The 12,615-nt window shown below is 36.8% G+C and overlaps 1 protein-coding gene across 2 annotated transcripts in view; it reads left to right on the top strand.

The window, feature by feature from the left end:
* Positions 1-12,615, top strand: part of LOC150110494 (uncharacterized) — a 317,332-nt gene that overhangs the window by 247,001 nt on the left and 57,716 nt on the right. For both annotated transcript variants that reach the window (XM_090399521.1, XM_090399529.1), the window contains one exon: positions 1,896-2,021. In XM_090399521.1, coding sequence (XP_090255647.1) covers positions 1,896-2,021 — 126 coding nt within the window. The remainder of the gene's footprint in view (positions 1-1,895; positions 2,022-12,615) is intronic.

Genomic DNA, 12,615 nt, shown 5'->3' with positions numbered 1-12,615 from the left:
TGATTTGGATAGTTTGGAGGAGGACTGGGCTAAGGAGAATGGATGTCAATTTAATGTGGCAAAGTAAGGTTATGCATTTTGGGGTGAAAAGATTAGCAGCAGTATATCACATTGGTGGAACCGTACTCCAGGAGATTGACGAGGCCAGGGATTTGGGAGTGTTGGTGGATCGGGAGTTGAAGTTTAGGGGGCACGTCGCCAAAGTGGCTAAATCAACTCATCAAATCACTTGGTTGCTGAAAAATACTTTAAAAAGCAGAGACAAACAGGTTATTGTTCCTCTGTATCGAGCCTTGATAAGACCCCCATCTAGACTACTGTGTCCAGGTATGGGTGTCAGGGTTTCTTCTTGATGGGGAGGAGGTGAAGAGGATCCAGAGACGAGTGACCAAGATGATAGCGGGTCTATGGAATGAACCTTATGAGAATAGGTTGAAGATTTGTGCATTGCAGAAATTGGTTGAGAGACGGAAAAGGGGTGATATGATTGAGACATTCAAATTACTGAAGGGTTTCTATAACATTAATTCAGAAGATATTTTTGAGAATAGGACTGGTGGTGGGAGGACTAGGGGCCATAAATGGAAGCTGGGCAAGGGTGTTAGAGCTAGGTTTTTTACTTGGAGAGTGGTGAATGAGTGGAATAAGCTGCCAGAGTCTGTTGTGGGTGCCATGACTATGAATGAGTTCAAGGTGAGGTATGATAGATACTGTGTGAATGTCGAATAGTTATTCTTGACATGATGTTAGGGCCTCCCTCGATGAGTCAATCGACTCCTTGGAGTTGCCTGTAATAATAATATTCAATATCTGGCAATATGTTCACTGTCTTTCCTCTCACACATTTCTGCTACAAGATCTAACATTAACCGCAGATCTCTTGCCACCTGATTCATGCTACTCTCAGGTCATTTGTCCATCGCTATTATTTCATCCACATTTTCACTTCACTTAATTGCCATAGTCACATCCTCTATCATTCCTCAATGTACAGCATTGCTCTAGCATTCTATTTTGCACATCGTAAATCATTAAATTTTCATACATCACAGCTCTCATGGATCCATTCATTCCTTGTTTGCCAGCATTTCATATCTCCCTCTCTCTCTCTCCCCAACACTCTTCCTCCTTGTTCTCTCAGTTACTTACCTTCCTATAATCTCCCCATCTCTTTCTCTTGCATTGTCTTGACTTCCTCTCATTTCTTTGCTTTCTCTGGTTTTCCCATTCTCTCATTTAAATAAGTCTTTCTCTCTCATACTTGTTTGTCTCATGTCAATTAGCCTTCCAAGTTTCCAGATCTTTCTGTTCAAGGTTCTGAGCCCCCATTTATCATACTTTCCACTTGTAGTCTCAGAACCTCTCTCTCAGCATTAACCTTGCTTGACATTCACTTACCTAGTCAAGACCATCCTCCAGATCTTGAGTTATTCACATTGACCTAATTCTGATATGAAAACCAGTACCCCATGCTTCTTCAAATAAGACAACAGAACACTGCAGTTTATATGTAAGGAAACAGTCAAGGAGCTGGAGTTCTAACCTCTCCCTTACCAAGCATTACAGCTCAGACCTAATACCATCTGATTACGACTTATTGATGGCTCAGTACATGGAGAGAACTTCATTAGTGTTGAGAGTTTCTTAACCTCCGAGAACTGGTACTGCAATAGGATCAAAATGCTTGCAGAGAGAGAGAGAGTGAAAGAGATCAAAATCACAGATCATAATGGCTTATATTTTCTTAAATAATTGTTTTCCATTAGTAATTTGAGTGTTAAAATAAAAATATCAAAATTTTGAAAAGTTTTGTACTACCATGTACGCAAAAAAATTATCTTACTAGGCTATTGTTAGAACTGCATTATAAAAGTCACATGTTTGTTTGATTTCAGTATGTCTGCCAGGAATGTTTGGAGACAATTGTACCTCATTATGCCAGTGTGTTAGAGGATACTGTGATCCATCAACAGGAGACTGTCACTGTCCACCAGGATACACTGGAGCCAACTGTGATGAAAGTAAGCTATGATATGAATGTATATACTTTATTAATGTGCTTTTTGTTATGATATTGCTAGTGTGATAACTTGCATGTTATCATGTTAGTGTAAGTTATCATTGGTTATCATTCAACATTATAATGTTGAACAATAGAAGATTTATTAATTTTTTTTTTTCAAAATTATTTCTTTTTTGTGCATTGCTTTCACTTTTGTTCTCTCAAAAATAATGATGAAATGTCATTAGTCAACTACTTCGTTATTTGGAGATCCACCCATTAATTAGTGATCATCAATATGGATTCTGCAACTTTCACTCCACAGAAGATCTAGTAGCTGATCTTAATCACCTTTAGACACAAACCATGAACAAGTTTGTGAGACTAATGCAACTGCTCCTGATGTTTTGAAGGCATTTGATCATGGCTTTTTTATGAAGTTGCCATCTCATGGCTTCTCTCTTCCCTACTGTTTATCGGTGGATTTTCAGCTTCCTCTCTGTTTGCTCACTTCATGGATGCTTTCCTTACATCATATTTTTCCCTCAATGCTAGAGTACTCCAGAGCTCTATGTTTTTGCCTACACTTGTCCTCCTATACATCAATGATCTTCACAAACATCTAATCCTATGGTCTATTCATTTTATAGTTTTGCTGATGACAGTGCACTCTCCAGTCCTTTTCTTCATTCATAAGCCTTTGCATTACTCAAGTCACTCAAGGTTGATTTTCTTCTATAACCATTGTCATAACACCAATCTCCTTGTCGTTCTCAAGTGGAGCAAAGATAATCTAGTGAATTTTAATGCTACCAAAACATAATCTCATCTTATTTCTCAGAAGAAAAAGACCATGCTTTACTCTCCATTGTTTTTGACAAATTTCCACTCATCATCATCCAAGATCAGTTTTCGCTTCTTGAGTTGAGTTATACATCTAACATATCCTGGCACAAACACATTTATACTCTTTCTTTCTATACAATACTTCTACTCAACTTCTTACTTTATGGTATCTGGAGAGTTCATCGAAAAGGCAATTCATTGAATGAACAATTCATCTAACGACAATTCGTCGAAAATGCAATTCCTTGAAACAACAGTTCACCAAAAATTTAAAATTTTCGAAAATGTTATGAGAAAACTGATTCATTTAGAACAAAAACTTAACCATGCAGAGTGCGATAGCAATGCTACTTTAATAGGGAAATGTTACAGAACAATATGATTTTATATAGTCTTTCTTGTTGGATAACTGTTTCATGTCCTGCTCACGGGACTGATTTGCCTGTTTCCGGGAAGAAAAGCCCAGCCATCTCCGTATTATGCCTGCTAACTTACCTTTAGCTAAACAGGACTGATAAAAATTATGTGTGTCGTAAATGGGATTCCAACTACCCAGGTCTTTCTAACTAAACAGCTTTGTTCATACCGACTGAACTAAGCAGGCTCCATTATTATTATTGTTGCTAGTAGTAATATGAGAAACTTCAATACAGCAATTATTATGGGATGAATTTTACTCAGATTCGCTATTTGAAACTTTTATAAGAAAATGTTGAACTGTTCCAGTTTTCAGTTCAGGTATATTTAAGGTGGCAAAGACATAACGTGTCCAAATTATGTACTGTATTACAAAATCTCTCTGACTTAGCTGAATTAATAGAAGTTGCCAGTACAAGAAGCTGTCTTCATGGTTCAGTTTTTGTTCTAAATGGATTACTTTTATCATAACATTATCGAAAATTTAAACTTTTCGACGAATTGTCGTTAGATAAATTGTTCTTTCGATGAATTGCCTTTTCAATGAATTTTCATGTAACCTACTTTATAAATCCCAAATTCATTCAGCCTTAAAATACTGTTCTCATATTTGGAGTAGTATACCAAAAACCTCCCTCAGAATGCTTGATTGTCTCTGGTTAAGAGCTATTCACTTAACAATCTCTCTCTCTCTCTCTCTCTCTCTCTCTCTCTCTCTCTGACTGCCTCCAGTCTTTCTCTCATAGACACTCTGTTTCTGCATTATGACTTTTTTATAGATACTTTCATGGTCATTGTTCCACTGAATTACCACTATCATTCCTCCAATCATGCATTCTAACATTCTATTCTGAACACTAAGAATGATTGAATATCCATGCCTCATACTCCTCACAGATAAATCCTTTCCTTTGTTGCCTACATCCCTCAGGCTCTCTCTCTCTCACACACACACACACACACACACACACACACACACACACACACACACACACACACACACACACACTGTCCTGTCTTCCGCTCATTTCGTTTTCCTCTGCTCTTGTACTTTCTTGACTATCTGTCATTCTATCTCTCTCTCTCTCTCTCCCTGATTTTCTCATTCTCTCTCTCTCTCTCTCTCTCCCTGATTTTCTCATTCTCTCTCTCTCTCTCTCTCTCTCTCCCTCCCTCCCTGTTTTTCCTTCTCTCCTTTGCAGAACTTTCTCTTACTTCTATTCTTGTTTGCCTATTATGGGTTAGCCTTTCAAGTCTATAAATCTCTTCCTTTATGCTCCTCCACTCATTTTTCATATTTTCCTCTCTCAGTCTTTCTCTCTCTCTCTTCAAGCATTCTACTCTCACTTAAGATTCACCAACACAGTCAACACCCTCCATCAGAAACTCAAAATCCCCAGACATGCTACCTATCACTAGCTCATGCTTGCAGCTCCTTCTTGATCATGCTATTTGTATCTCTCCAACATGCCCTTATTTCCATCACACCACTACTGCTGCCAGTGAAACTAAAGATACTGATACCTGAACCACCCAGCTCTTTCCATTGGCTACATTTCATGCATCTTTTAAAATGATAGGAGAAAAAAAAAAAAAAAATATATATATATATATATATATATATATATATATGTACAAAGTTTTTTACCTTGGGTATAATATATGTTAAAGATACCAAGCTATTTTAAATATAAACCTGGTTTTTCACTCCATTTCCCAAGTAACCAGACAAACAAGTCAGTCAAATTTGCACCTGCAAGTGTTATGGTATGGTATGATGCTATGTAATACATAGCATCATACATCTCCTCCAGGAGATGTGCTTTTCATTAAGGGTAAATATTAAGAATGGTGATCAGAGCTTATTCTTCCTTTACCACGAGTTGCTTTGACTTGCGCTACGTGCAGGGTCAGCTAGACTTGCAACACTTGCAGGTGCAAATTTGACTGACTTGTCTGTTTGCTTACTTAGGAAATGGAGTAAAACTCCAGGTTTATATTTAAAATAGCTTGATATCTTTAACATACTGTATATTATACCCAAGGTAAAAAACTTTCTACATCTATCTCTCATCCTGAGATTTTTATTTAATAAGGTCAAAGCACCTTATGGTAACTTGTTTTGGTAAAGTATTTCTTAGCCTGGCTCCCACTGACGAGACCTCAATAAAGGTCGAAACCGGTCTGGGCCACTACCCAGACCTTTAATACATATAGCACCATACTACCCAGGCCTTTAATACATAGCACCATACATCTCCTCCAGGAGATGTGCTTTTCATTAAGGGTAAATATTAAGAATAGTGATCTTGCACTACGTGCAGGGTCAGCTAGACTTGCAACACTTGCTGGCGTAACTTTGACTGACTTGTCTGTTTGCTTACTTGGGAAATGGAGTAAAAAACCAGGTTTATATTTAAAATAGCTTGGTATCTTTAACACACACACACACACGCACGTGCATGTGTGTGTGTGTGTGTGTGTGTGTGTGTGTATGTTGTATGTGACATAATTAAACCTCCCTACCAAAGAAATTATGACATAATTAGTGCCTCCATAGCACAAATGGAAGAACAATGGTACATTGAACCATTCAATTAAAAAAAAAGACCCTCATTTCAATTCTCTTAGAGGAATTAAAAGGGAGAGAGGAATCTTTATATGGACTTTTTCAAGTGAAGGTGAGTTAGTCAGTCTCATACAGAGGTTACAGGATTTTTTCCTCCCTGAAACTTGGGTTGGTTTTTCATCCAGACAAATTGAACACACATAATTTACAGACAAAAAATGCTAGTTGTGGTGGTGGTAGCCAGCAGTAGATGGCATGTGTGGGTGTGTAAATGATGATGATAGTGGCATTCTGTGAAGTTGGTGGATTAAGTGGTGGAAATAGTTGGTTGTAGAGTTGAAAGTACCCTCTCTCAATGTGTCCTTGGACTCCTTGAAGGTGTCACATAATAATAATAAAATATCATCACTGTTTCAAAACAAAAAAAGCAAGTAATAATATGCGCAAGATATTCCTTTCATAGACCACATCATTATTTAATGATATCTTAGTATTATAGTCTCTCATATAGTAAGACATACTAGATTTCTGATACCTACCTGAATGGCTTTAGGTGAATGCAAAATTGAATTTTTTACCTGTCCTATAGCTATTCAAAAATTTAAATAAATAAGAAAAAATTGAAAATTTGACTAGTTCAGTTGTTTTTATTCAAATAGGGAAACTTAAAGAATCTTACCATTTGTGATGTGCAATAATTTGTATAACTTACAGAAAACTGGTCTCTTTCAAGTAACACTAGTTGTTTATTACAAATTTCTAAACATGTTTTACAGTATTATTATTATTTGGCACCTCCAGGGAGTCCAAAGATTCATTGAGGGAGGGCACATGCTCTACAGCTCTGTCTCCCCCACTCAATCCACTGCGCTGACCTCAACTACACCAACACCATCTACCGCTAACCACTACCACTTGTATTTCCACAGACAATCACAAACGAGATTCGAACCTGCAACCTTTTGGCTGGAGTGCAGATATGCTAACCACTAGGCCAACCAGGCTAGAATATTAGTATATTAGTATATTTTCTAACATATCTGTCAAAAGAGTCATCGTGGAAAGTCAGCCTCTCTACTGTGCAAAAAAAAAAAATGGCCCCATTTGAAAAGTAAATATATATTTTTTAAATTAAATATTTAATTTTTTTGTAGATCATATCCTTGGAATATGAAAGAAACAATGCCAAAGAGTACATTAACCACCCAACCAGCCAGGATGTGTGTGTGTGTGTGTATATATATATATATATATATATATATATACATATATACAATGTATATATGTATATGTATATATATATATGTCTAAGTTACCATGGATGCGAAGTGCATATTAAAATTGTAATACCATTGATATTACATTGAAATATGTGATGGATAAGACGTATTTTATCTATATTGATGGCAATGTAGTTAAAGCCTAAATGTAAATGAGAACATCATGTTTTATGAGTCAGAAAATTACTTCCAATATGGGTCATTCAAGATACTGAATGTGCTACATTTACAGTATTCCAAACTAATATAGTGCCCCTGAGAGCCAAAAATGTTGAATCGAAAAATTCAGGAAATATGGTGGGAAATGAATTTCATTGCCTAATATGAGACTACTGCCTCGATTACTGGAAGCTTGAAAAAGTTTCATGTTTGATCTCTAGAGGAGGGTTTCTGTATTAGGCAGAAAATGAATAAAAAATATAAAAAAGTTACAAAAATCATAAAAATAGAAAAAAATCTTTAGCCTACCCATAGTGTTAATGTACTATAGGTTTGCAACCTTTCACAGATGGGAGTCACATAAAAAAGAAGATATATGGGACTGTCTTAAATTGTAATTCTAAATCCAGTGATCATATAAGACTCAGAAAGACTTAGAAGTTATTGGAATGGTACAAGAATCTGTGGAATATAGCTCAAAATATCCCATTAAAAAAAGAAGTCAATCATATGGAATCGCCACAGAAATGCTCAGGAGGACTCTTCTTGATGATCTCAAGAAACATTCATACTATATACAGACAAAGCAGAAGCATTCTGATGAGGATAAACCAAAAAGAAAAGAAAAGCAACTGCTCTCATATTGCTTCCTAAAATCAAGGAAGGTCTAAATTTTCTTAGTTTTCTTTTTATATCAGATGAGGCTCACTTTGATCTCCACTGTAAAGTCAATCCAAAAAAACATCTTCTGTGGGGGACAGGGGGTAACAACCACCCTATGAAATTGTAGAAAGACTTTTACATGAAAAAAAAATGCATGGTTTGGATAGAAGTTTCCTCAAGAGGTCTAATTGGCTCCCATCTTCTTTGAAGAGCATGGAAGCACTTTCGGAGGTGGGTAATTAGTCTCAAGACTGAATGTTAGTGAGTTCCCACAGTCCTGATTTAAACCCTCTTGATTTCTTATGAGGTCAGTTAAAGGACTCTGTGTATTCTAACAGGCCTACAAACATCTTGCATCTAGGTTCGAATCCTGCCATGGGCATGGATGTTTGCGATTGTCTGTGAAAATACTAGTGATGGTGGTGGACGGTAGATTGTGTTGGTGTGGATGATGATGGTAATTGCAGCTTGCTGTAGTTGGTGGAGACAGAGAGTTGTTGAGTAGGTGCTCTCCCTCAATGAGTCTTAGACTCCCTGGAGGTGTCACATAATAATAATAAAAATTATCAGAGAAGACAGCAGATCAATTCCAAGGGCTATTTGCAAGTGTGGGATGCAGAACTTTACCATCAAGCTCAAAAAATGCATAGAACTAAAAGGGATCATCTTGATTGCATGCTATAGCTCTGCAAGCAGAAAGTATTGGATGGTATCATTTAAACTTGTAGAAAACTTAATTATTGTCAGTGGCACACCCATAGGGGGAGGCCAAGGGGCCATCCCCCCCCCAAAAAAAAAGAAAAAGGAAAAAAAAAACACTAAAAAATTTTCCAAAAATCTTTTCCGAATTAAAATTAATTTTTTATATTTATGTTGTGTCGCATCTTCTATTTCTATACTACTTATGAATTAGACATCATTGCAGATGCTCAGTCATAGGTCGTATGTGATGCGTGGTGTATATTCTCAAATTGTCTACTCAACTCGGGTTCCCCCCCAAGATTAAATCCCGAGTGCGCTACTGATCCTTGTTGTATCCAATTTTAACTGAACTTGAGACATTCAGAATATATTTTGACATTAATGCTGAATATTTTGCTAACCACCAACTCTGCAATGCCTTTCATTCACTTGAATTCCACCTATTCACCATTCTCATGAAAATCATGAAAAATGATCATGTTTCTCATTAGAAACATGATCATTATAACCACTTCAGGGATAACCACTTCTTCTCCCCCTATCTGTTATTCTATGTAGTATTTTACCAGTTTCTTATCTGATAGTCTAATAATAATAGATTTCATATTATATGTTCAAAATAAGAATGCAGACTGGATCTAAGCATAATATACTTAAAAGCTATACTTATCTAGCTTGTGTCATGATCAGAAGATGGCGCCACATGTCCACTATATAAATTTTATATGTTTAAATTCCTCTTCTTTTTTCTTGCCTTTTTTTTTAATAGAAAATTTCAGTTTTGTAATACAGGAAGATCTAATTTTTTTTATATGAATTATGTATTTTTTTTTCTTAAACTGCTTTGGGAATTCCTCATAATTATCATAGCTTTGAGCTTCATCAAACCTAAATGATCTCAGGTGAAATTTCAGCTAAATTATACCTGACAAGAAATTAGATTCTTGTTTAATCCTTTATCCAAGTATAGAAAAACAGTCTAGTCACTTTGTCACTAGACTATTTGTATATAGAGACTGCTGATTTCACATCAATTGCTTTAGTATCAGATAATGTAAAGCACACTTCCTTTCGTATATGTTTATTATTATGTATTGAGTGTAGTAACTCTTCTCTTTGACCATTCTTGAGATCTTTTCATTGGGAGCCAAACCAAGGAAGATACTAAGGTTGAATTATTACAGAATCATCTTATTTTATTAAAGGTGAAATCATCTCTAAAATTCATCTTATTTTAAAAAGGTGTGTCAATACTCTAGATCAGATAGTTTAGAAAGTTATTTTCAGTTCTTTGCTGATTAGGCAAAACTGAGGAGTAGCAGTTAATAAAGATGATGTAGTAATCTTGCAGGAAGATTTAGTTAGGCTAAGGATGAAAAAAGTAGACCAGCTGGGTGTTACATTGATGGAAGTGGGTTGCAGGAAGCTGACCTTTATGTTCCTATCATGTCTCCTGCTTTTCCACCTCTCAACTAAACTTTGCAATCCACACATCGTTAATCTATCCACATAGGGAGCATTCTGTGGACATGTGACCACCTTGGTCACTTATCTGTAGATCCTCTCCACTGCCTTCTTATATCCAAGAAATCCAAGTGATAAAATCTGTGCATAGTAGCAAGATCAGTCAAAATCATAGCCTTATAAAGAGGGATAATGTTTTTCAACATCCAACTAATCCTTTGGGCTATTTTACTAACTTTTGCGATATGCCCTCTGACCTTCAACTCTCTGTCCACTATAAACCCCAAGTCCCTAGCATCAGCAATTTCCTGAAATCCAGTACTATCAGTGATACAGAGTATGTAACCTTTTCAACCTTACAATTTTAGAAAATTAAATTGGTAATCATTATCCTTCGCCCACATGGTAATTTATTTAAATCACCCTGCAGGATATCTACATAAACATTATCAATTAGTTTTCATCTTTGGCAAATAACTGTGTGTGTGTGTGTGTGTGTGTGTGTGTGTGTGTGTGTGTGTGTGTGTGTGTGTGTACGCGTATTTATGTTGGTCCCACCCATGAAAAGTTTATTTGTATACCTACATACCATGGGTGAACGTAAGATTTTTTTTTCTCATTTTTATTGATTTTATATATTTTTTGTATTTTTTACCTATCTTTTTTAGAAAGTCTGGAAACCCTGCTCTAGAGATGAAACATGGAACTTTTTCAAGCCACTACAGGCCTTCAATAAGCAAGGTAGTGGTCTCACACTAGGTGGAAGATGAAATTCATCTTCCACCTAAAGACAATCATAAACATCCAAGTCCATAGCAAGAATTCGAACCTACAGGCAGTTGGTTGAAGAGCAGATAATATCAGATACACTAACCACTTGGCCAACCAGACTGGCATGCATATCATTCCCCCCATCCCCTTAAATCATTCTCTATATGATTAATATACAAATTAAACGATAACAGCCCTAATACAGAGCCATGTGGCACTCCATTAGTCACCCCGAATCCCCTAGATTCTACTCTACTATATACTCTGGTGTCTATTGGTCAGCCATTCATCCCCCCCCCATACCACTGGCCTCATAATCTATTCCCACTTGCTCCAACATATGTAATAGTTTTCCATGAAGTACTGTATTCTGTCAAATGCTTCATAGCAGTATCATGGTGTAGCCATCTTTCTTATCCAACTCAGCTGTCACTCTACTTTAAAATGTGCATGAATTACTAAGGAAGAACCTACCTTTCACAAAACCTCCACAGATTATCATATTCATATCCACCCATTCCTTAATTCTATCATCTTTAACCAACTTTTCCAATTTCTTAGCCACTACTCCTGTGAATACCAATTGGGCTGTAATCTGTTACTTATGTCATAGAATCAATCTCCTTTATATAATGGGCTATTCCTTCTTTCCACTGCCTTGGAATCTATGAAACTCAGAACTCAGATTAAACAGTTTGGTTGGGGGGGGGGGGGGCATTACCTTTTCTCTCACATGTTCTTGTAAGACACTGGCAGGCATTCCTTCCAATTCCACTTTCATTTTTTACAGTATGATGGGGTGCTTAGCTTACTGATTTTGGATGCAAAAAAGGAAAGGAGAAAGAATTAATTGTCAGTTGGCACTAATGATCAGAGAGACAATAAGTATTCTATGAGGAAGTATGTAAAGCAGTTGTTAGATGAAGCAAAAATGAAGAGTGAGAAGGTGAAGATTGTAAGTCTCCTGCCATGCTATGACAGAGGGAGGCAAACTGAGGAGGAGGGCATTTGTAGCCAGTGAATCAATATGTAAGTTGTGTAAAAAAAATGGTTTTGGTTGGTGTTAGATGTCTTGAGAGAGCTTTGTTTACCAAGCATGCTGAAGTGTAAATTCAGGAAAACTTAAGTGATTAGGGTGGAAAGAGTTGACTGTGTGTGTGAGAATGACCAAGTGCAGAATCCAGTCTTTCAAGCAAAAATATTGAATAGGGTAGTCAATTCAGGAAGTAAGGGTGGTTGAAATTCTAAAGGGATGCTGTAGTTTCTATATATAAATGCCAGAAGTATTAGGAATAAGATTAAGGAGTTTTTGGCATTGATTAGTGCAACCTCACCAAATGTTATAGGCATTAGTGAGACTTGGCTAATAGCAGATGATGTAGTTACAAGGATAAAATATGAAGGTTTAGTATTTTCAGGGAAGATAGAGAAGACATGATAGGATGAGGGGTACTCCTGATGATAACAGATGAACTGAAGCCAAAAAGAATAGGAGATAAGCAGGAGGGTGACTGTTCATTTAGAGCAGTCTGGTGTGAAATTAAAGCCAGTTAGACAAAATATACAGTTGGTTGCTGGGCCTGGGGGGGGGGGGGGGTCCCAGGGATAAGCTGGAAGACGTGAGGTGTCAAAGCACCCTCCAGTTGATGAGAGTGACCATGAAGTGTTTACCTGGGTGGTGGCCAGCAGTGTGAGGACCTCTGTGAGGAAAGGGTATATGTGAAACTACAAGGCTGGTGATT

This window comes from Typopeltis vanoorti, chromosome 1 (assembly GCF_054136105.1).
Source record: "Typopeltis vanoorti isolate ZY-2024b chromosome 1, IOZ_Tvanoo_1.0, whole genome shotgun sequence".
Lineage (NCBI taxonomy): Eukaryota > Metazoa > Arthropoda > Arachnida > Uropygi > Thelyphonidae > Typopeltis > Typopeltis vanoorti.
The sequence above is the reverse complement of the archived record's forward strand: the minus strand, read 5'-3'. Positions and strand labels throughout refer to the sequence as shown.